The sequence below is a fragment of the Odontesthes bonariensis genome, chromosome 24, assembly GCF_027942865.1.
Source record: "Odontesthes bonariensis isolate fOdoBon6 chromosome 24, fOdoBon6.hap1, whole genome shotgun sequence".
Taxonomy (NCBI): domain Eukaryota; kingdom Metazoa; phylum Chordata; class Actinopteri; order Atheriniformes; family Atherinopsidae; genus Odontesthes; species Odontesthes bonariensis.
Window position 1 is genome coordinate 14,098,836 of NC_134529.1, and position 24,288 is coordinate 14,123,123.

At 42.5% G+C, this 24,288-nt stretch overlaps 1 protein-coding gene across 7 annotated transcripts in view; it reads right to left on the reverse strand.

The window, feature by feature from the left end:
* Positions 1–24,288, reverse strand: part of nhsl1b (NHS-like 1b) — a 98,132-nt gene that overhangs the window by 23,074 nt on the left and 50,770 nt on the right. The window contains exon 1 of one of the 7 annotated variants that reach the window (XM_075459617.1): positions 82–319. The exons of the other annotated variants lie outside the window; for them this stretch is intronic. Coding sequence (XP_075315732.1) covers positions 82–136 — 55 coding nt within the window. The 5' untranslated portion in view covers positions 137–319. Of the gene's footprint in view, positions 1–81; positions 320–24,288 lie in introns of those variants that run through there. 7 annotated transcript variants of the gene reach the window in all.

Here is a 24,288-nt window from a genome sequence, read left to right on the forward strand (position 1 = left end):
GTAGTTTTTGATACAGACAACAGGTTCAAATCACTTGAGACACATCTGTGCTCAGTATTCAACAAAAGAAAAGTATCTTACCCTTCTTTTTGAAGTACTTAATTATGGACTTTAACGAGGTTCCAATAAACACCATTATTCCGGTTAAGTGCAGATATCCCCTAATAAGAAAAAAAGTGCCTTAGTGACATGTGGCACAAAAAAAACAAAACACTGACAAAACCCCGGCAAAAAGGGAAAAAAGAAGACTGTGGACCCCCCTCGGCTCACATTCTCACTACAGGGCTGTGAGTGCATGCGAGCGTCTACTATGCTGACAATACGTCTCTACCCCTATGTTTCTCTACAAACGCACACAAGGTCCACCACTCCCCCTTCGCCGCCACAACTCCTCCCTCAGGCAGTCCAGTCCTCGGAAGCACACACACAAACACAGCAGGAGTGGTGTAGGACCGGCCCCTCTGTTCCTCTGTGCTTTGGTTACCAAGGAGCTCTGGCTGCCTAACCTTTTATTTCTCATGGCCATTTATTCCATCTTGCTGACTTTATCTCTAAAAAACACTTTTGCGTGCTGCCAGAAAAATATAGCTTAAACACAAACTTTTTTTTATTTTATTAGAGCAAACAGGCGGTGATTGCGATACGCATTTTCATTCCATCACTTTCAGTTTTTCCTCTTTTTCCACAATTTCAAAGCCGCTCTGCTGTCAGCGTGCTGCCTGTTTCACCTCTACAGCAGACTCATCGAGGGAATATTTATGCATCTCATTAAACCATTGGCCACCTTTGCAAAAGAACCACGTGCAGCCTTGGAAAAAATGAAATAAAACTGCACTGTCTGAATAGTTATTCTCAAGAGAATGTGCATGCAATGCAACCAGGAAACAAAACACCAATACTCTCACAATCTTTGTACCATTTTATGGCCTGTAAAACAACATTTACTCTTAATTTAGCTCATATGTATCAATCAAGCAGTCTTTCTCCGTCCGATCATCGTCAGTCTGCTGTGTGTGCACATGGCCGTTGAAACTGTGCCGCATAAATATAGACCTCATACAATCCTCCCATTGTCCAATCCGTTCACAATCTATTACGCACACACTCCAGCACGCACCCATTCATACACATAACCCTAAAGTGCTGGATAGCCCCCTCCCTTTTGCGGTCGTATTTAATTTCAACCAAAATGGTTGAAGGGCGGAGGGGGGGGGGGGGGGACTGCCAATGATCCTCGATTTTTAGGGGTAAAAAGGTTTCGCCCTCCCCTCAACGCCCTCCCCCTCACTCGTCTGAATCTTTTAGGCCCATCTCTGAAGTGCTTAAGAAGTGTGCAGAAACCAGGTTCAACTTGTCCAGCCTCTGGTTTAATTGCTCGTGTTTACTATGGTCCATTGTTTTTTCTGGTTTCACTGCTGTATGCTGTGAAGTGTCTATTTGCAGTATCTGTTGCACTTGTCCTTGAAATTTTAAAGCTATACATTATATCCTAAATGTCAAAATCAACATGTGTTTGTTGTGCTCGGAAAATCAGATTCACGTGGAATTATAGCAAACTCTGTTAATGTATTCAACAATTGTGACTGAAATAGTGAAATGGACTATTTGGACACCCAATCACGTGGTGGCGGGTGATGTTCGTTTCATCTTTTCATACTGTTTAATGAACTTCAGTGTTTAACGTCGCCTTACAACTGCAACCTCAAGTCTGGTAAGTTTGTCACCGCTCTTACGTAACAGGCGGATTTAAATTAGTCAAGCAGTCCGTGAGCATTTAGCATCTCTGGGGGAGCGTGCTGATTTAAAGTCAAAGAGGCGATTTGTTGGATTTAAAGATAAAAATTTTGCGGTCGAGGCACCAATGCCACTAATCTGAAACCATCGGAGGGATGAAATCAACAGAAAAAAAGACTAAATCTAAATCTTCCAAATTAATCGTCAACTAAAATCTTGTCAGCCCAAATGATAAAAGAATTCGCCACAATCAGTAAAAGAAAATCAAACGACTCTTTGAATTTTTCCAATTAAGCCTTAGTTACTGTGATCAAGCTACCCAAATGTTGATATAAGTTCTACTTTTCAATGTTTTATATTATTGTAAAATTTGTTTGGAGCGGTCCAGGTGGCCCAAAAAGAGAGAAATTACAAAACAAAGATGCTTCCTTGAGCTTTAAGCAACTTCTTTACATGTTTTAGACTAATGAACTGAGAAATAATTAAATATACCCTCCTTTAAAAGCCATCTGAAAATTAGATTAGGAGTAATAATTGGAGACAAACAGAAGCTACCGTACCAGCAAAAACAATCTGACAAACTGCATCTCGTTCTGCTTGGCACGCGTGCAGTATTAGTATAAGTTATGCAGACGCAAGTTTAAGCAGGATGCCTCATTAAAAAGCCCATTGTTCTCCGGCCGGCGTTAACAAGCACGCACATACGCACAGTCTGACAGCCAGGTCAACATCTCTATCTGCTAAAGGAGGGCTTCAAATCTAGGCCACCTCTTGGATTAGACATATCCATTCAGGCATACATTCATCCACCCTTCCACACTGAAAAATGGACGCCCCCGCTTCTACCCCAGCCCAAACAGTATCAATCTTTCATCTGTTCATCCTCTACTTGGCATATGCAGGAATTGTACATGCTCAGTGGGTGAAGCCTAGACCGGGGGAAACCACCCTATTTAGAAGAGCAAACATGAGAGATTATTATGACAGAATTTAAAAAAAACAATCCCACCAGTATTAGCCCTTAAACATTTAATAAACCTACTGCAGATTATTCAGAGTATTCATAGTTGTAATCCTTTAAAAATTGTTCCGATTATCGGTTTTTCTTACAGTTTATCAGTTTAGTGGTTAAAGGGCTGACAAATTACATCATTACAAACTAGTCTTTACAAATTCATAGATTGATAAGAAGAAATCCTCCAGATGTTCAAATCAATCCGATAGAAGGTTCAACAACTGGAAAATATTCAAATCTGTAAAACCAATGCCTGTATGTTTTCATCATCCTTTTTAATCAGTTAATACTGGCAGCTTTACAGTGCTCGTACGTGCCAGGAAGTTTGTGCTTTTAACTGTGTGCAAATTATACACATAAAAGATCCTTAGAAGATAAAGGTAAAAACGACTCCTTTCAGGTAATCTTAAATCGTCTTGAACGTGTGGATGCCTGTCAAATTGTTTCAACAGCAGCTAAAACCAATGACGCCATCAATCAATTCTGTTCACGTTCATTGGCATTATGACAACACAGCAGTTTTTTTCTTCTTGTGGTACTTGTAACCATGTCTAAAGGCGAAGGTATAAAGGAAAGGAAGAAATCAAAGGATGATGCGACTGAGAGGCTGTAATTAAGTCTGAGTGATGAATGAGGTGGAGCAAACGCAGAGATTGAAGAGGGACTGCTGCTCTTCCTCCTGTCACTAGACTCCCGCTGTCTTTGTCTTCCCAGTTCTGTTTTCACACCCCATTTGGATCTCCCCATCAACCTGGCAGAGGCAGCTGCACAATCTCTCTCTCATATAAACGCGGCTTTTTACCCCCCCCCCCCCCTTTTTTAAATGCCATATTTCTGAATGTAACTTGTTTCCATGCAGACCCAGTTCTATCACTTGATCACTGCAACACATGTGCCAACTGAAAGTTTGCTGGTTCAGTCCCTGCCAAGTGTCCTTGGTCAAGACACAGATTCCCATATTCCTGCTGTGTGAGTGTGTGTACTGTAGGGCTGAAGCGATACACTAATCTCACGGTACTATACGATACACGATATTCAGCCAACGATACGATTCGATACAATTCGATACGATTCGATACACTTACATAATTTTCTGGGGGGAAAAAAGGGACAGTGTGATTTGACATGAATCGTTGCTGATTGGACTGGTGGTCCAACCTTTGAACCGGAAGGACAACACAGCCAGACAAACAGAAACAAACGAACATGTCACAAATGTGAGAACTGCACTTTACACAACATTTTTATGAACTAATTTATCACTGTTTTGTACAATGTGACCCCCTGGCATTGTATTGTATTACCTTAATGTTCTGGGTTTTCACTAATTGTAACGTTTGCTTTAAAAAAAATAAAAATCAATATTCGCGGTTGAAAAATCGATCCTTTATCGGGAAACGAAATATCGATATATATCGCAGTATCGATAAAATTGCTCAGCCCTAGTGCACTGTATGATGAAAGAAAACAAGCGTTGCAGAAGCGTAAAAACCAACTAAGAAGTCAATGTAAATGCAGTCCATTTACCATTTTTCCGTTCAAATACCAAAAACTGCACACATGAACTCACACATACCCCCCTTCATTTGACAGGTCTCAGCTTCAGTTTTTCTAATTGGACTTATGACGAGGGAGCTAAGCCGACCCTCTAAACCTCTTCAGCTCCACCTGATCAGCTAATGTCAAATCTCTCTTCTCCCCCCCTCCTTCTCACAAACCTTTTTTACCCTGCTTTTCTTTTAGACACCTTCATGATGGCCAATGTAATCAAACCTCTATTGATTTGACTCTCCCCTCTTCCCGAGGTTTTTTTTTTTCTTTCTTCTTTCTTGTGCACTCTCGTTTCGGCTCTCACCTCGCAAGCCTTCAGTTCCGGGCGTCGGGAAACATGAAGTGAAGACAAGCGGGACAACGTAAGATCAAGCATCTGTTTAACGCATGAGCACATTCTGCATCCATGCGTGCAGGAAAATGGAGCGCACAAAGTCGTGGAGCTGTTGTGAACTTGGGGACAAAAAGGGCTCATCTTTCCTTGAAACAATCAAGCGTGAGATGCCTTTGAGCAAGGCACTAACCATGTGCAGCAGAAACAGGTGATATCCTTGAAATGATTTCACAAATGGTTAAGCCTGTCGAATTAACTTACAGTTGATGAAATTCTTGTCAAATCTGCAACTCAAACAGGAAATGAACCACAAACCCTGAAAGATATAGACTGCTTCATATAGAATTTTTTTTTTCCATATAGAACCCCCCCCCCCCGTGAATACAAATAAGAAATGTATAGCTCCCTTGTCACCACAACCTGTCTTATGCCCCGGCATCTCTGTGACTGAAAGCGTAACATCATGCCTCAATGGCAGATGGATCGCTTTTGTCTTCTTTTTAGTCTACAGAGGAATGAATACATGACAGGAATACAGGACATGAATAAAATATCAGCAATGAGTGAGACGCACTGAAGAGCTAGTATGTCATGATTAAGGTGGAGGGGTTGAAATAGGAAACCTGTTATGATCAATTAAATTGAAATGCAGAACACTTGTTCACAATTTGTGTGTGTGAGAAATCGGAGCAGGATAAAGAAAAAAAAAAGATATTTTTATATCTCCTGATATTTTAAGTTAACTTTTTGTGTATAATAGGAGGAAAAGAGGGCAAAGCTAAAGTCAGTGCACCCAGCAGGGGCACTACTTGTGTAGTAACACCCTCTCTATCAAGACTCGCAGCTTGTAACACTTTCTGTCGCTTGGAGAGCTCAAGAATCTGTCGGGATCTTGATTTGGGGATTTTCGCTCATTCTTCTCGCAAAAAAGCATCCAGTTCTCTGGTTGTTTTTCATGCACTGCTCTTTTCGATCCACAAATTGTGAGTGACGTTTGAATCGAGGATAAGGGACATGTCAATGGTGCAGCTCTTGACTGCCATCATGGATTTTGAAATGTGTTTGGGATCATTATCGTGAAGCTTCATCTTAAGCTGAAATGGGAATAATTCTTCCAGGGTTTGCTGATATTTAACTAAATCCATTTTTCTCTCGACCAGTGAAATGTTGCACATCCCAGTGACTGTAACAACTTCAAAGCATCAGTCATTCACCCAGTGCTCCCCCCCCCCCCACATCTTCCTTCACAGAAACCTCTTTGCTTTGTGGTCCTAAGGTTTTATTTGAACTCAACAGAAGTTGTTTCCAAAATGCATCCTGTCAGCTGAATCGTCCTGAAAGCCTTTTGCAGGCAAACAGAACAAGACGATTAGAACAAGAACTATTCTGAACAAGAAATGAGACCTGTAGACAAGCACCAACTGTGTTGTTCAGCTGTAGAGACGCCCGTCTCTAAAAAGGCAATTAAGCCAAGTTAAACTTTGAACTCTCTCCTGAATAAACAGCAACTCTCACTCAAACATAACACACACACACACACACACACACACACACACACACTGAAGCCAAGGTGACGGACAGGCTTGCCTGAACAAACAAGCAGTGACTGCCGGTTTTTCTGGCACTAATGATTTTAACATGGGGTAAAGTTCCCGTGCTTTGCACACACTTTAACTTCATAAACTCCCACACTTGCTGAATGACCTCTCCCTGACACAGCAAATGCTCCCGGTCTCCTATCGGTCCGCCCGTCTGCCTCGTCCTTTATGTTTCTCTCTCTGCTCATCACACAGAGGTTACTGGGTTATTCCAGTCCTTCACACACACCCCCACAACTCTTTTGGTCTTTCTGTCTGACCTCCTTCATTCAAACAGCTGGGGTTCCATCACACATGCAACCACTCACAACATACACTTACACAGCCTATCCAACCAAAGACTGCCCTCAAAAATAGATGTAAGGACTAAAGATTTCAGTCCAATACTCTGTTGACCCCCACAGCCCAGTCTGAACAGCAGTTGTCGGAGCAGACACCAAACATCTCGCTATCCACCCACAAAAAGTCCATGGCTACAAGGCTTTTGTTTTTCCTGGTTATAAATGTGCCACTGGATAGTGTATTTGCACGATTGGGGGTAAAAAAACATGCCAAACTGAAGTGGCTCTACTTGAATTTTATGGGCAAATGTTCCTCAAGGTTCCTCAAGTCATCTTAGTGAAAAGATCTACTGTGTGTGTGTGCGTGTTTGAATGGACTGAAAGCACACTATTTGCTCTAGTAGCTTCTAAATTCCTTCTAAATTCCAACCAAACTCCACTTGGAGTTTATGCGTGAACATTTTATACCAAAGAGTAAACTTTTCAGCTTTAACTGGATATTTGATCTTTCTCTAAAACGTAAAATCAAGCCAGCATTGTGCGAGTGTGTGTGTTCCCTGAATGAAAGGCAGAGGGGCCTCCCTTTATGGGCTGCTCCTTCTTTGTAATCCATGAGAAAAAACCTCCAAGTCAGGGTGACACCCTGCTAACTACGCCCTGCACTCACACAGAACATCACAAACATAATCGGACTTAGTTCTTAGAGTTTGCGCGTTTTCTGTTTCACCAGCACATGCAGGTGCAGGTGCATGTACCAGTCTTGATGTGGTGGCAGATACATAGCTACGTTTTCTCTTCAAACACCAGATAGACTGTTCTCACACAGACTGAATGTGTGTGAGTGTGCATATAGCAGAGGGTATGACTTTGAACGAGCCGGACAATACTGATGTGGTGGGGGGGGGGGGTAAGGAAGATTGTACAAAAGACACAAAGACTGTCGAACAATAAACCGAAGGAGAATGAGAGATAAGCCAAAAAAAGCATCCACATGGCGATTGTTTGATGTGGCAGGGGCTGACAGGCAAGGCTGATGGAAATACAAAATAAAAGAAAGAGGAGACAAAGTTAGTTAACAGAAGTCAGCTGTGGAAAGCAGAGGACAAGATGAAGACTGATAAGAGAGGTAGATGTGTGAACGCGAAATATCCACGTGTAGGCCTGGATTCAATGAAGAAAAATATATAAACAGGAAGACAGAGACGCAAACATACACCAAAGCCCAGCAGGCTTGGCAGTCATGCCTAATTTTCTCTCCCCCAGAGTCTGACCTTGTTGCACTCTACCAAACTCCTTTGAAATTCAAGCCAGGATAAAAGAGAAAGAGAGACAGAGCGGGCAGACAGAGGATGCATGCATCTCTCCTTGTGCATGGGGATAGAAAAAGCAAAGTGCAGTTATTATCTCACATTGGAAACAAAGAGGACGAGAAAAACCTAAAAAGAAATCGTGTGGAAAAGCCCCAAAAGACAAGGAGATGTGGAACCGTTACACATTTATTGAACAAGGACACTTTTGTCGTCCAATGTTGATTCCAATAAAGCCAGATCACTCTTAAAATGTTCCCGCCTGCTGAGCAAGTAGTTAAATTGCAGTTTTACGAGCAGGCTGATTTGTATGGATGGCTTTTTGGGCCTTAACAGAAGCCGGTAGATTAGTTGCAACTCAAGACCTTTCACCCATCTGAGTGGATTTGTAGCTAACCGCCCGTTTCCTCCCTGGCAACGCCGTTTTAAATCTAATGCAATCTGACCCCACTGGGCTGTCACAGCCTCTTAAAGCTGACAGGACAATAAGTAACAACTGCAACAGGCCTGTCAAGAGCTGCAGAGTTTGTCTTTTTTTTTCAGTTGTTTGGATGGGCTCGATAATGTTGGAATCGAGGGTCCATCTTGGTGCTACGGATTGCTGGTCACATTAATTGTTTGTGATGCTGAAGCCCAGTCTGAGTAGGGGATGATGTCACATGTGAGTTTCCCACATCCAAGTACAAGTGGTTGGCAGTACGCTGTATTGTGAGAATACAAACACCTCATTTAAATGTGCACACACCTTTTGGCTGCATAATGTCCACAACTGATTATGACCAAAACTGATTTAGTTATACAAAATGTCCTATAATCTCACTTAAATTGAGTTTAAAACACTCACCTGAGCCACTCTCCTGTATTCTTGCTCGGCAGGTGCAGCACACGTCTGACATACTAAAAAATCATTTCCCTGTAGAAACCCCATCTCCCCTCACCGGTATAGTAACATAAAGACAGTCCCTTGGCAGGCCACTCATTACATAGAGGTCCATTAGCAATGAGTCATGCCGTCTCCACTCATATTGACTCCGGGCCCTTCACACTGTAGTGGCCCCCTCTGAGGACCAGCCATATCAATAACCACGAGACCTAAGTGTGTACCCATGGGTAATGTTTATGCATATCCCAGGCATAAGATGTCTCACTGGCCTGCATTACATGGGATGAAGCAAGGTGCCCGGAACTGTATGTAAGAGTGTACGTGTTATTGTGCACGTGTGAAAACTTGCCTGTGGCTGTTTTCTACATCTGACTGCATTTAAACAAATATTGAGACACAAAACTGGATGATAAAAGGTCAATATGGCTCTGCATCACTATTGTTCTACATCCTTCATCTCTGTCTTCTGCTTTAAACACACACGCATATGCTGTTGCACATATGGACCATAAGGCAATAAATGCGAGGGCACCCAAAGTCCACTGTGTATGCAAGTTAGCATGTAGGCACACAGAGACGCCTACACGGTGAAAATTATGTTGGCCGCCACCCTGGTTTACTGACCTACATTTCCAACACCAGCTCTGTCTGCCCCTCTCTCCTGAGGGGGTTTTGTATATGAGTGTTTCCTCTCTCTTCTTTCATAGTAGCACACAATCATTAATCCAATTTAATAATTAACTTCACACGTGAAATGCCGTAAATCTGACCTCAGACACAGATACAGTAAATCACGAGGTGTAGTGCCCGCTGTGGTCCACTGTGTATACGAGTGTGCACGTGTGTTGACACAAATCTGGATTTTTAGCATGGCAGCTTGATTAAAAAAGTGCTATGGATCATGGCCAAGCTGGAATAATGCCAGTGATCAATTGAAGAAAGCTGGAAATTTTATATTCCAGCTGTTCAGCCTATTGACTGCTGGCAGTGATTTGTGCCAACAATATTTATTGATATCAGTATTTCACGACATATTTTACACTTCAGTCAGTCACTCCATTTTTGGTGATATACCAAGACAACAGTAGTAATAATTACACCTTGAAAGAAAAACAATTATAGGACAAAATCAACAGTGTACACCTGAGCTTGAGGTATAAAGTATTATGACGCTTTCGCTGTTGCCATGACTCCCATGCTCAGCTCCTGCTGCTGAGGCGAGGGTCATGTCTGATTTAGGCACAGAAACACGCAGCTAATTTAGGTTAAGTGTCTCCGGTAGCTCAAGGGCACAAAGTAACAAGCCACCTGGGGCTAGCCCGTATCACGCAGAGGAAAGCCGAGCATGAGTGCGTATCAGAGAAACACGAGGACAGTGGTGGGAAGTGGTTTAAAGCTGCATCAGCTAAAATGTCAGCATGAATGTTTATCCACAGGAGCAAGATGAACACTGTACTGCTGGATTCTTTTCATGAGCAATAACAGGGAGACATTTGTGGAGAGTGAAAACAAAATATCCAACTCAACTATCGGAGACAACCAACTGACCAATGGCCACAGATTACAGAGACGAGGAAGACACATCAGGCTTGTGGCAGGAGCACAACTGGAGGGCTGGATAGGAAATCGGATGTGAGCCCTGGTGGCTGGCATTGATTGCTGTTCTCAACCAATATATATTTAGAATGCATGACTACATTTGGCTGTACTCATTAGACCTATAACATTGATCCAGTCTGCACTGCCTCACTGTGGGTTTTGTCATGTATGCTTTTACAGATACCACACATTGAGTCGGGCTACAGTTAAAACTCATCTTGGCCAGTTCTTTGGAGCACCATCCTCGTCCATGTATATAGCATGGGAGGGGAATCGAGTTGTTAGCCAAAGTATGTCCAAAACTGCAACACTGTGGACTGTGAGAGAAAAACAAATGAAAAACATTCGGCTGTTTCTAACTTTCTCTGTGGGAGATCACTGTGCATGTAGGTACAGCTGAATTTGCTGCACAGACGTAGTCTTTAAGTTATTTAAACCGTGACTTTGTTAGATGAGAAGTTTTGGCGTATCTAATTAAAAACTTCAGTTTATGGTCACTATTGTTACCCTCTGGAACAACTGTGTGCCCCAAAAAGTGACGACATAATAGCTGGTGTCCAGTGGGCTTTAGCATAGCTTTGTCTGAAACCGAATTCCCCCCCTGAAACGCCTGCACTCATGCTATGGATGAACAGGCCCTCATCTTTTGTGTTGCTTTTTAGCCAGTAAGTTCAAAAGCAAAAGTTCTGCCTCCTCAAACACATGTAATACTTCAGCCACCAATGCATTTGCGTATGAATGATGCACTTTCAGCACAACTCCTATTGCTATTTCAGCGGTGTGAGCGGTGTCGTGTTCTTGTGAGTGACACCTACTGTTTAGCACAAAGACTGCAGCGAGCAGAGGGCGCGTCAACATGAGTATAAACGGTAATGGTGCTGTGTTAGTGTCACATTTTGTCCGTGCAATGACAAACACATGAAAAAGAAACAGCTTTAAGCATGAGTTTGACTTTACCAGCTGGCTACGATCCATTTGATAACTTGAAAGACAGATTATGCATCCAATTGAAAGTGACTTCCCTTTTACAAACAGTCCATCGGTACTTCCCAGATGGTTCTGTGAAACAAACCATCTGGCACATCAGGTTAGCCATCTAAGTGGACATCTGATTGTACACAACAGGCTTAAATCACCTGTAAATTGGCTTCTTCTCGTGGTCATCTCTTTGTCACTGTCACATCCCTTTTGACAGTCTGGAGTCAGGGTCAACCATGGCCATATGCTGCATGCAAAGCACCAGGACTCTGAAACTAGCCCAGGGGGTGGCAAGCTAATCGCCATCACTAAATACAGATACTGTATTTACTGCAGGCACTGAACCATTGTCCTCAGGAATGATGGAAAGCAAATGGTTATCTTTATGTGGTACAGTGGTTTTCTGCCAACACAGAGTGTACGGTCAGATTTTATCATCATGCTACAGTGCATCTGTACCACCGACTTAGGCTGAATGTTTTGTAATCTCTGTGGGTGGGATATGTCTTAGCATCTGTAAAACACTTTTACATATGCACACATGGAGATATGACGATTTGTGGTTTTATTCAAAGTGTTCTGAGTGTATTACGAGGTGTGTATGCGAGTGGGCATGCATGTGTTACGCCTGAATTGTAGCGATGATAATCCCATGTTTAGACCTTGTCTGGGGAAAAAGGCATGACCCCCAAACTACTTAATCTGGCCTTCCCTCCCTCTCTCCCCTCATCAAGCCTTCCTTTACTTTGCCCTCCCTCATCCCGTCTATCTTTGTATCCCATCCCTTGTGTCCCATCTGGGCAATAATGGATGGAGAGGTGGAGGCTTTAATAGAGAGCGTGGACCTCTCTAGGATGCAATGAGTGTGCCCTCCTAATGGGTCTCGAGGGAAACAAGCGCAGCTCCCTAATCGAATACTCCCAAAATTTAAGGCCAGCGGGATTTAAAATTAAATTCCTCGTGAGACCTTATGTCTCTTTTTGGGGTTGATAAATGAGTGCATAGAGCCCCATAGTGATAGCCTGAATAATTAAATCCTAATTTTACCTGGTAATTAACATAATTTCACATAAAGCTTCTTTTATTGTGGTTTGAAACTGACATGATTAATTTTAAAACTAAGGATAAACACAGTGTGTTCATCTCCTGCCTGGCTGTATTCTTATGCCATCTTGTGGTGAATACAGGCAATAACTGAAAGCTCCATTAATCCCAGCTATTAAAAAAATTATTAACAACAATCAAGGAATTCAGCTTTTTGGTAAAAAAAAAAAACAAATACATCAGTTAATGTCCCCCGGTGGTTTCACAAGTATAGAAATGGCTATAACTTTATTTTCTTTATATTCTTTTTGGTCTTTTGATCAACTCCAGGCACAGAAAACCCTCAGGGAAAAAAAGAGGGGAAAAAAAAACGTTGCCATGGTGAGGACAACTCATTAACAAGAGAGATTTAAAGAGGCTCTTAAAATCACTTTCTCTGCCCCGTCTCCCTTCCCTCTCTCCTTTTCTAATCAGTCTCTATGGGGGGACATGAGCTCTTCAGAGGCTTGGCTGTGCTTTCAAAAAGCTTAATGGAACCTCCAGCAGACTGGGATGTAGCCGGCGTCCGAGGCTGAGGACAAGGCAAGGGGAGGGACACAGGGGGCTACACAATGGAGGTGTGAAAGATCCATGGATGAAATTCAAAAGTAATCAAAGATAAGACGGGTCTCAAATGTGTCCTGCTTTGGAAGCCAAAATCCTCTTACAGTCACTGGAATTGATATGAATTCACATGATCGTGTTTGTTTGATTTCCTCATAAAAGGAGTTTGTTTAAAGGCGGGGTAGGGGATCTTTTTCTGGAACATTTTTTTACATATTGCTTGAAATACTCTTCACACCCCCATTGCAACCAATTAATTAAAAGTTTTGACACAAATATGAAAAGTTTTAGTGGCCTCTAGAACGTACAATCTAGGAAAAACAGTATCCAATCATTGTGAACGGACCGTTCACAATGATTGGATACTGATGCCGTCTATCAAACTGCAATCTGCTCCTCCCTCTGAAGTGATAAAAATAGGACATTATTAATTGTGCATGAAGCAGCTACTAACAGAAAGAGAGATGCCTTTCTTGGGTTACAGGCTGGGCACTTTTTGTGAACCATGCAGAGGAACGCAGGAATGCACCCCCGTGTGCAGATGGAGGGCAGACTAGTGGGTAGCCACAAACCTCAGAGGACCAGACTTAAAGCAGCATGAGGTGGAAAAAAGCTCCCTCTTATAGCAGCTTTGATTAAAGAAATGAGCTGTGACTGAGGGCTGTGCAGCCAGGGAGTGCTTAAACACACTCATTCTGCACTATGGCTCAATTAGATTTTTCAATTACTAATGTCAAGAGTAATGTATGAATTTTAAAATGAGAGGGGGAAGGCTGTCCAGATAAAGTCTGTTGAAATTATCAGAACGTTACGAAACTCCTACATTTATAACAGAAAGGTTTTTCCGTGCAGATGTATTTTAGCTCATCACAAGTTGAAGTTGTCAGTTTACACACACAAAGAAATGTGTTTTAATGGGATTTACACCAACAGACACTTCATCAAGATTAATAATAGGCTCTCATGCCAATCTGCACCAATGCCAACATACAGTTAATGCACATGTTGTCAAACCTGAATCAGGCAAGAGATACCAGGAGGACGAGATAAGAGGGGCAGATACTACAGACGCGCTGAAGCACTAAAGATCTGTATTTCATCTCAACAAGAGCAAACTTCTAGCGTCTGTGTACCACAAGGTGCAGTACACAGAGTCAACCACCAGGAGGCCTCCTATATCAATACAGAGAAGTCAGCAGGGAGACAGCGGCACCATCAGAGGACCTGAGGGCACACCATGGATAATGGAGCAAACACTAGTGATCAATGAAAAATATGGTCTGCAAAAAGTTTTATTCCTGGCAGATATAAGATGTATATAATAAAGTCCAACCAGTCAGCAGCTATGTTACAACTTGCCCCTGTTTTCCTCCTCTGTCACATTTGATCAATGACGGGATAAGTGTCTCTACAGATTCCAGCGATTATCCGGCTGCCATGTCCTGATGTGATAGTCAAGCCAATAAGTAGAACTGAGTTTTGCACATACGGGAACGTGAGGCTCTCCAACACCTGATCCCTTCTCTGCACCCACTCCTCCTCCTTCATCACTCCCAGTCCCCTAAAAGATAAGCCAGCTGAGCCCAGATCCACTCTATTATTCTAAACAGATTATAGTACAAAACTGGATCCGGGGAAAATCCAATCACAAGTAAGTTTCGACTGCTGGGTGGTCTGATCTTAAAGCTGCCACATTTAGGGATTTTTTTTTTTAATGATATATCATTTGACAAATGTTACTTAATGGGGTTAAGGCAATTAAGCAAAAATGGGTTTATGGAGAAAAACATGCAAGTGTTCATTGATGTATTTTGTTAAACTCAAAGTGGAGGCTGATGTTTGAACAAGAAGGAGAAGACAACACACCAAACAAGTGTAATAAGATGCGTCTTCATCAGAAACCCTGATAAATTGTTCAAAATGTTTAAAGGCTTTTGATAAACATAGCATTTAAGTGCCATGTATTTATATTACAGCAGATATTTAGAAAGGGGAAATTAATTAAGTAGACTTTTCCAATGACGAGTTAGAGGAGGTGCGCTTTACTTTTCATCAGTAATGAACAGAGGATCTGAGCAGCTACAAAGAGACAAAACCACTGAGAAACTGAACACGGCTGAAAGAAACTAATTTGTGTTCTCCCCACAAGAGGTGATACACCCACTGTGAAATAATGAACGTGCGTTCTCTGGAGAAATGCACACAAAGACACAGAAATGCGCGCTCATTCAAAGTGAACTCAAACCAACTTGATTGCATTCCAATATTGTCACCATTATTTCATCAGCCCTTGTTGGTCACTAAAGATGTAAGAGAATGACTTTATCCAACCACTAACCAGTCTTTATAGATCAGTTGTTTAACAACCTGAGAGAGCTCCGTCCGTTAGATACACTTCCAGCTTTTACCCACTGATGACCCCCCTTTAGTTTATACGTGAAAGGGAAATAATGCCAACACGATGGATGCGGCTTGCATATACAGAATGGATAAATAAGAAAAAAAAGGTGCAGACATGGACCCATTCAGTTCAGGATCTATTAAAGAAATTAAAACAAAATGAGTTTGCTTTGAAGAAAAACGGAGCCTTCACCCATTTCACAGATGAATGATCCTCGCCAACCCCTGACCCTCAAATCCTGAAAGTGTGTGAGTGAGCGGTGAAATACCCTTTTTTTTCCTCCCCCTGATCTCATTAAGCTGTGTGTTGTGGTCTTTACTCTATTGTTCTCCACCTCAAACCTGCCATTGGGGGGAGGTTTGTGCACATTCAGGGTAAGTGTGTACTTGTCAGTATTCATCAATCTTTGAGTGTGAATGTGCTTTGGAAAGGTGTTTCGACAGGAATCCTAAAAATCCTGAAATCAGGAAAAAAAACAAGCTACTTTGAATGAATATCTTTCCTTGAAGTTTTCCTCTGGCTTGGTGTATTAAAGGTGGCAATGAATAAGAAAAAAAGAGAAACTTGAGCACTTGTAAACTTATTTTCTTCATTTGTCTCTTGGCTCAACCTGTGCACAGAAGAGCACAGAAAGGATCACGAAAATCTATTTTCCTATATCTCCTCCCCCCCGCCACATACACCATTCTGGATTTCTTAAGCTTAAATTCTAAAGTGCCACCAAGTGAACCTGCAAAACCCTGTCACTGGCTCTGCTGATCTTTATCAACAGGTTTTTATTGCAGAAAAATGATAAGAAAAATGGTTAAGAGGCTTTGTGTGCATGAAACAAGAAAGGGAAAAAGAACTGAGAATGAGATCAAACCCCTTCCCAATTCCCGCTCACAAAATTATATTACTCTAACTGAGTTTCTGTAGGGCTTCTTCTAGTAAATTAAGTCAATCCATTTCATTTGGCTTCATCGAGTTACTCTACAAGCCTGCTCTCCCTCAGGTGCTTTTCCCTTGGGTGCAATTGGCTCTTATTGAACCTTCAAACCCACCGAGGGATTATGCAGGATCCGGTCAAACACCTGCTCCATCTCTGACCTGATATGGAAGGAGGGTTGAGGGAGAAGCTGAAGGAAGATACTTATTCGGCTGCCATTTCAAATACATTGCAGAAATATTATATAAATAGTCATATAAAAATCAAGACAGAAAAACTTTTCACGAGGACAACACAGGGCACTAAAAACAGCCAAAACAACTTGAATACTTGGGCAAAGAAGCAAAAAGGCACACAAAGGATGCATTAGTCAAATTCCAATCAGAGTGGGTTTGTCTGCACGGGGTCGTCTCTTCAGCGGTGCACTAATAAAGAGTGACTGGGACGCTGATTCAACCTACAGAGCCGGGACAATACTGTACCAATGGCAGCAACATCTTGAGCTGTCACGGCATGTTAGCCAAAGTAGGCGTGAGGACGGGCCCCGGTCGTCTGGCAGCATATTGTTAGGCTGCTCAGGCAGTAATTGGGGTTTTCTGTTTTTAGATGAGCATACATGCAGAGACACTTTAAGTAGTTAGTGGAAGTGAACGGACAGAAAAAAAAGATTCAAAATGGGACAGAAAAAACTGAAGCTGTATTGCTGGAAGCCCCCCCCCCCCTTCTCTAAATACTTTTTCACATCTTAAACGCTTCACTAAGCAATGACATTATGAGCCAGCAATGATTTACAGTTCATTGTACTGTTGTGAGTTTTTATGAACAGTGTACAAAAGAAATCTGAACACAGGTCAAAGGCAACTCTTTTAGCCTCTCCTTCAACATTCCCTCTTATCACCCTGATGACTCTTTTATGTGGTGGCAGAGGTGAAAGTGGGTCACCTCAATAACCCGAGCAGTGTCAGCTCCATCACCCCCATACTGTCAGCTCTCTTACACTTCCCTGCAGGCCTTGTCCATCACTTCCAGCTGCTAGCTATTATGCCCCATTCCCAGGGGTGGACACCCAGCGGAGCATCCGCAGCAATGTGTCCCAAATGAGGGTGAATGCGAGCATGCATGCAAAGGAATATCTCAATCCTATGCCCTAACAAACTGGAAGCAAAATATTTCAACATACATAGGAGAACTAGTCTGACTGACAGTAACTTATATGCAGTTTGACAGGTTACATACCTCATGCTTGGGACAGTAACTATAACAGCCTTTTCTCAGGGTTATTGAGTTTATGCCTGGAAAAGCCCTATCATCACCAAAGGCCAAAGGGGTGTAAGGTCACGAAGCCACGCACATGGGACGCCCAGCAAAACACACACACACACAAACACACGCACAGATTTACGCCCACAAAGACAGACGGCACAGATCACTTAAGTTACAGGGGGATGGAAATCACCTAATAAGACAAGGAGACAAACAACGGCTTGGGGAAAGCTTCCACCTCATGTGTCGTGACTCTCTGGCACTGAGACAAACAGCATATGAGTATTACACACAAACAGCTGAGGTGACTTAAATACACTCTGAAGCAGGAGCTTGTTTCCTCACCAAGACAAATGGCTGATCATTACTGCAGAAAAGCAGCAATTTGGTGTCGTGTTAAGTCTCCTAAGTCTTTCTAAGAGGCTAACAGAGGCTGCTAACCTAGGTATGGTGGAAGGAAGCAGACCCATGCAATCATATTTTCGCTAAAAATGTTTGCATTGGATGACAGCAAACATGTTTGCTGTCATCTAATGAAAGAGGACAGAGGTACTCAGTTTAGGGAACACAGTTATGAGACTGACACTTTAAATCCCTACAAACTAAACCACAGCTTGTCCTTTTCTACCCACTTTGACCAATAAAAATGCTCTTCTCTTTAGCCTGTACCTTTGCCGTCAAGGTGGGTTTGCGTTTTCCCTGTCGACCCCTCAGCCACAGGTCCAAGCAGTGGTTTGGGCGTCCAGAGAGAGTCCCGTTTCTGGTGCACCTTTGACACAGAGAGCAGACGCTTGCGCAGGCAGCCCTGGGGCCTGGGGCTGGGGAGGGCCTGAGCCTTGAGGCTATTCCCCATGTTGTTGCCGGGCTTGAAGGAGCAAAGAGTTTGTTTCTCACCAGGGGGGTCCTCATAGCAAGCCTTGTGCCAGCAACTGACCACCGGCTCCGAGGAGAGGCAGTGCACGTATGCGATCATCCCTGGCTAAGACCTAAACCCCCGCCACCTGCCCTCCCCTGCTCTTTGCGGGACCAAAGCCCCTCCAACTCCACCCCCCTCTTGCACGGCCCTCCTTCTCAGGACCCTCCGCTTGAGGTGATGGGATGGAGGGCCGACTAAAGACTGTTTGTGTGAGAGGGCAACCTCCCCCCGTACTCTCAAACCCTCAATGGCTCCCCCCTCTCTATTTCTGGGAAGATAGGATGGAGGTTTGGAGGTTTCTGCAACCCACACGGGACCTTACCCCCCCCCCCTGTCTCCTCCTACTGTTTTTTTCTTTCCTCGCCTTCTCTCAGGGGATGCTATTGACTTGCATTGATTCGCCTGACAAAGGAGGGCTTTGCTCAGTGTTCAATTTCAAGATTTAAATCCAGAACAAATATTTTGCAGAACTATTTCATCAAAGACCCTATTAAAATTTTGCACGACTGTCAGTTGGCTGTCTGGTAGAAATCCAAATATGACCACAGAAAAATTTCTTCAATTCTCCAAAGATGCCAAACAAAGGTTTAAAAACAACGGGCAATGCCTTATTGGAAATACCTGTGGTTAAGGCATGTTTTTCCTCTGAGTTCTATGCTGTCCATTGCAAACGAAAACATCACCACAAATCGTGCAGAAAAGGATCCACAAAAAAAACAAGAGACCAGTTCATATCCAAAGATGGTGAGCACTTCCTTTGGTGCATTGCCAAAATCATAAAAATCTGAACTTCCAAAAGAGTGTTCAGAGAAGCAAATGTGAGCACCCTCCTTCCTCCTCTTTCCCTTTGAGAGAGCACCAGCATTGTCCAGTGGCGTCCACATGGTCTTTGCTCTTGGCTCCTCCTCTCGCTTTCCTCTGCTCCTAAATGCTGCATTTCTAATCTGTAAAACCAGATTATCCAGCCCCTAGACTCTGATTGTGACAGACACAGAACGCAGATGGGCACCAGGCTGCAATCAACAGCGCATCACCTCCACTTCACAAAAGTGTGGAGGTTCAACAATACCGGGCGTGCGATGTGTCAGCGGGTTAAGTCAGACGACGCAAACTGGTGACTAAAGACATTTTCATGCGGGCCAAATACCAACCTGCTGCTTCTGACTTATCTTCACATGACTGATCAAAAAAGCAAATGCACACAATCAGTGAAAGAATCACTGATTCATGTAAAAGTAGTTCAATTCAGTTGGAAGCTACACAGAAGCACAGAACGAGGAGACCAGATGGACTGAGTATAATACCTGACACACTAACACAAACAGATGTAAGCACAGTAGACACCAGATAAAAAGATAAGTGTTACACAAAAAGCCACCGACAGATTAACCAACAGGTTGAGCAGCCACAACCAGAGCAAACATCCTGCCAGGTGACACAATGACGAAACATCAACCTTTGGACCGAAAATAAGACATTAAAGTGTTTTGTTTTGTTTGGTTTTAAAAGAGATTAAATGAGAACACTGTAGACAAACATCTCCCTCTGGTGGTGGCTATCGCCTGACCTCAGGAAGGTTCCCGTTTGAGTCAATTAACCTGGAAACATCTAGGTGGCAGTCACAAGAGCTTGATAAATTCCCTTAATGATAAGTAGTTGTGATGCTTCCTTCATTAACTACTAAAAACGGCTAAAACCTTATTCAATAAATGGCAACTTGAAAATCAATTGATTAACCCAATAGAACCAGGCTATTTCTGAGATTAAATCTTGACGATATATAATGATTTAAACCATTTGGGTATCTTTCTTCTGATGGCAGTTGAAAAGCTTAAAATCGGCCAGTTCTGTTTCACAGGTTCTTGATTGTTTTTTTTTAGGGAAAACCCATTGTCAGATTTTGGGTTTCAGATGGTAAATCAGTGATGGTGATGGCTAGCAGCAACTTTTGAGCATAAACTTACCGCAACTTTGGGGAAACAGGGAGTGATTTTGTGAGTGGCTGTTATCCTGCCAAAGCCTCGGCAGATAGCTCGAGGCTAAAACAGCCATTACCGACAGTTATAATTTCCACAGCATGGCGAGTCAGCCAACACACAAGCTGATTACAAAAACCAAAACCTCTGTGCACGCACACATAAAAACTGTAATGTACAGACCACAGAGTACAATTTACACACACACACACACACACACCTCTCAGAAAAAAACAGAGTGTGGCCACATATAGTTCACTAGCCAAGCCAAAAGATTCTGGCTGTGGCCTCAATTGCACTTAACACTGTTGTTGCCCTCAATCCATATCTGCACAGACACAGTGGATCATCCAGTTCACTCAGAACAAATTCGGAGAAGGGGGGGTGGCAAAATCATGCAGATCTGTGCACAGAATAGCACCATCGTTCTGTTTGGCAAACAGGTACACACACACATGCAGATTAAATGTCATGTATACTCGTTGGCTCTGTATATGAAGGTCTCGCCTAGACCGGAGAGGCATGGTGGTCAGACTGTCACAGTTCGCTGCCTGTGAATGGCAATTATCAATGGTCAGGACATGTGTGTGTGTGTTTGCTCCAGTTCTTGAGCAATACCAAAGCCATTCAGAGTTCAAGTTGGGACAGTGTGTTTGTACATAATTGCATGCCTTTACATTTTAGTGCGTCCACAAACTTTAACATGCATCTAGGCACACACACACACACACACACACATTTGTACTTTGACTACTATGTGTGTGCATGTTTGTGTGGGGGGAAGCGGAAGGCTTTGGGAAAGAGACAATGGTTACCACGGATACACATAGGTCTGAATGGAGCAAGAGAAGCACCTGCATGCTGAGTTAGTCCTCTGTCTGGAAAAGTCATCCACTCATCAGCAGGGAGTCAGCCATTGTCTTCTCAGACTTCACCCACAACAAAACTTTCCCACATTGTCCGCAGAAACACCCCATTTACATTTGCTTTTTAAGAGACTTTTTTTCTGCATTATCATTGTCTCAATCTAAAAGTACAGCAAGACCTCATTACTGGCTTGAACATCCTTATAAACCTCTAAAGTTTCCACAAAGCCATTGTTCTTTAAACTATTTTCAAAACACAAAAAGGTTCCCTGGAGTCCCGGCGGATCCCATTCACAGGCCACTGGAACTTCACCATCTATTGTTTACTTATCAAGACCAAAAATCTCCTCCTCTTTTGGGGTTTGCCTTATTTACAGAGGTCAACATCTCATATAGTCCCATGCAAAATTGCCATAGTGCATGATTATATAATATCTACTGCCAAACATATGTGAGGATAAGACCAGCATCAACTGTCCAAAAAGTTATGTATGAAGTATCGTGCTTCTGACTGTTTAAATCCCAGCAGCTTAAAATTGTGGGAAAATACTCATAAAATCCAAGAATTTTTGCATTGATGAATATGAAATATACACTTCCCTAGACAGGTCCAAAATAGCTGGGGTTCAGTTTTGGTTCAAGGTGACGATGAAAATGTTCTGACATTTTTACTCTAATCTAAATGTAGACAGGAACACGAGTAGACAGTGTGCATTACCCGTACATTTAGATGACCCAGCCTCTACCCATGTAATGGTATCTGGCTTGGGTTAATTGTGATGTCTGCAAAGTATTTTTTTTTTAAAAGAGAAAAAAGCAGAGGCACTTTACTCCTTCACCTGAATTCAATGTAGACTCTGCGGTCTACACGTCAGCACCTTCCTGTCCGCCGCTCTTCCCCTCTGCTGGAGATAAGCAGCCTGCCACATTGAATATGAAAACATCCATCAACACTGCTACCCACAAGGCCAGAGGGCAGGTAATGAGTCAGTCCCAGGTCAGCAGGTCACAATCTCGCCAGACACACACAGCACAGGTGCTTTGATTATTGGAGGACAAGTTCAAATAGGTCAATGTTTAACAGGGCTGCTAAATAAAAGTTACCGACAACGATGTCGGCATGCATCTCTGCTTTTGGATTTTATTACATCGCCCAGCAAGGGGAAATGTTAATCGCAACCGATCAGAAAAACGCTCTTTGTGAATGTAAACTACTGCGCAGCTTACTTTCAAGAGTTAAATAATAATCCTAGAACTGGTGAGTACTTTCATGGCAGCCAATATGGAAACACTGAGAACAGAGCAGAAACCGAAACAGACATATTTTCAAAACATAACAAAGAACACACGTCTGCACGCCAACAACAAGGCGCAATGAGATTATGTCTCCTCCCTTTAAGCTTGAGTCGACAGGACTGCAGCGCTTCCAATGACGAGCATCACCGGCAGCTGATTACATCAGCTGTCTTTAAATAGTATTTATAAAATTCTAACTGTACATCTGCTATCATTTCTCTGGTGCAAGGCTTTACCTGAACTCTTTTAAAAAGAATATTAATTGACAGATTCTTTTAGTTATTTACTAATTCAGTAAACCAAATTAACTTTAAAACTGAATTTTAAAAAGTCTCTTTGCATGCCAATTAGATACTGACTAATTGACTCGTTTATGTTGGACATCTCAGTTGAAATATTTAAAAGCGGCAAAAAATATCTACCGTAATAATGCCAAAAATGAACTATAGTTGAGTCTATGATGTATTAATACGGCATATAACACATGAAATGATGGCACAGATTCAATTGGTTTTACATTAGAATGGCAGGATAGTTCAGGTTATTTCATATAGTCTAAGAAAAAACACTAAACTACAATAAATGCATCTGTAGGCTCTCAGTCGACCAAGTTCCACAAAGCCAAAAATATGTTCTCCCAAACTGGACAGGGCCCAAGATGGCCTTAAGTGAACTCTAAGCAAGCAAAGGAGGTCAGATGAACTCTCTGCAATATATTTGCACTTAGCACGACTTGGATTCACAAGCATGGACAGAGTTGTTGAGATTCTTCAGTCATCACACGGCAGGAAAACTTCAATCTGAGTGACATCGACTTTCCAAGTCCAACAAATCCCTTTTCCCATCTCCTCTAACGTCCACTCTCTGGACTGACAACTGCACGAGGGCTCAAGTGCAGAAATAACTTATGTAACGTACCCAAAGCAACTCCAAGTAAGGGAAGATAAATCTGGCTTCACACAGGGCTTATGTGATAATACAAGGTTTTACTGCAGGGTTGGTTTTGGTGGTGAAAACAGATGAGAATTCGCTCTGGCCACAGCTGGATGCAGAGAAACATGGACTGAAATGTGTCACATCTGTCCGCAGGCTGGAAACCCCAACCAAGGGGGCTTGTTTAAATCATAACATAAGCAGATACTCTGCAGCTGGCAACCAGTACGGAGTAATCTACTGGTTGGATCGCAGAATTTAATATGAAGCAAAGTATTTGGGTCAGTATGTTAAGTGTTTTCAAGCTGAAAACCCAAAGAGGAACTCCGCTCTCTGCTTTTGTCTTCAACTTCAGCTGAGGGAGGGTGTCAATGTTCATAATGCGATCAGAGTAACTTAAAAACATTTTGTATTAGCTCTCCTCCTGCCGTACATTTTGTAAAGGCAGTGAAACATAAGGCTGGATATCTTGTACAGAAACAGTGAATTACTCTAAGTTACCATCTGTTTCTGTCCACATTCTAAGTCTGACTACAGAGTCGCATTGTGTGGACTGTACTTGACAGCATAAGTTATTGCATACAGCTGATAAACTGAGACACTGCCCCAAACAGTTGGCGTGTTCATTTTAAATTACCTAATTTCTAGAAGCAATAAATCTACAAGCTACGGACAGAAATGCTCCGATTTTGCAAGAAGCACGATTTCCTAATTTCTCAAATAGATGCCGATTTCAGCATTTTCCAAAATGTAAGCGAGGGGTTAATGCAACTATAGGTTTG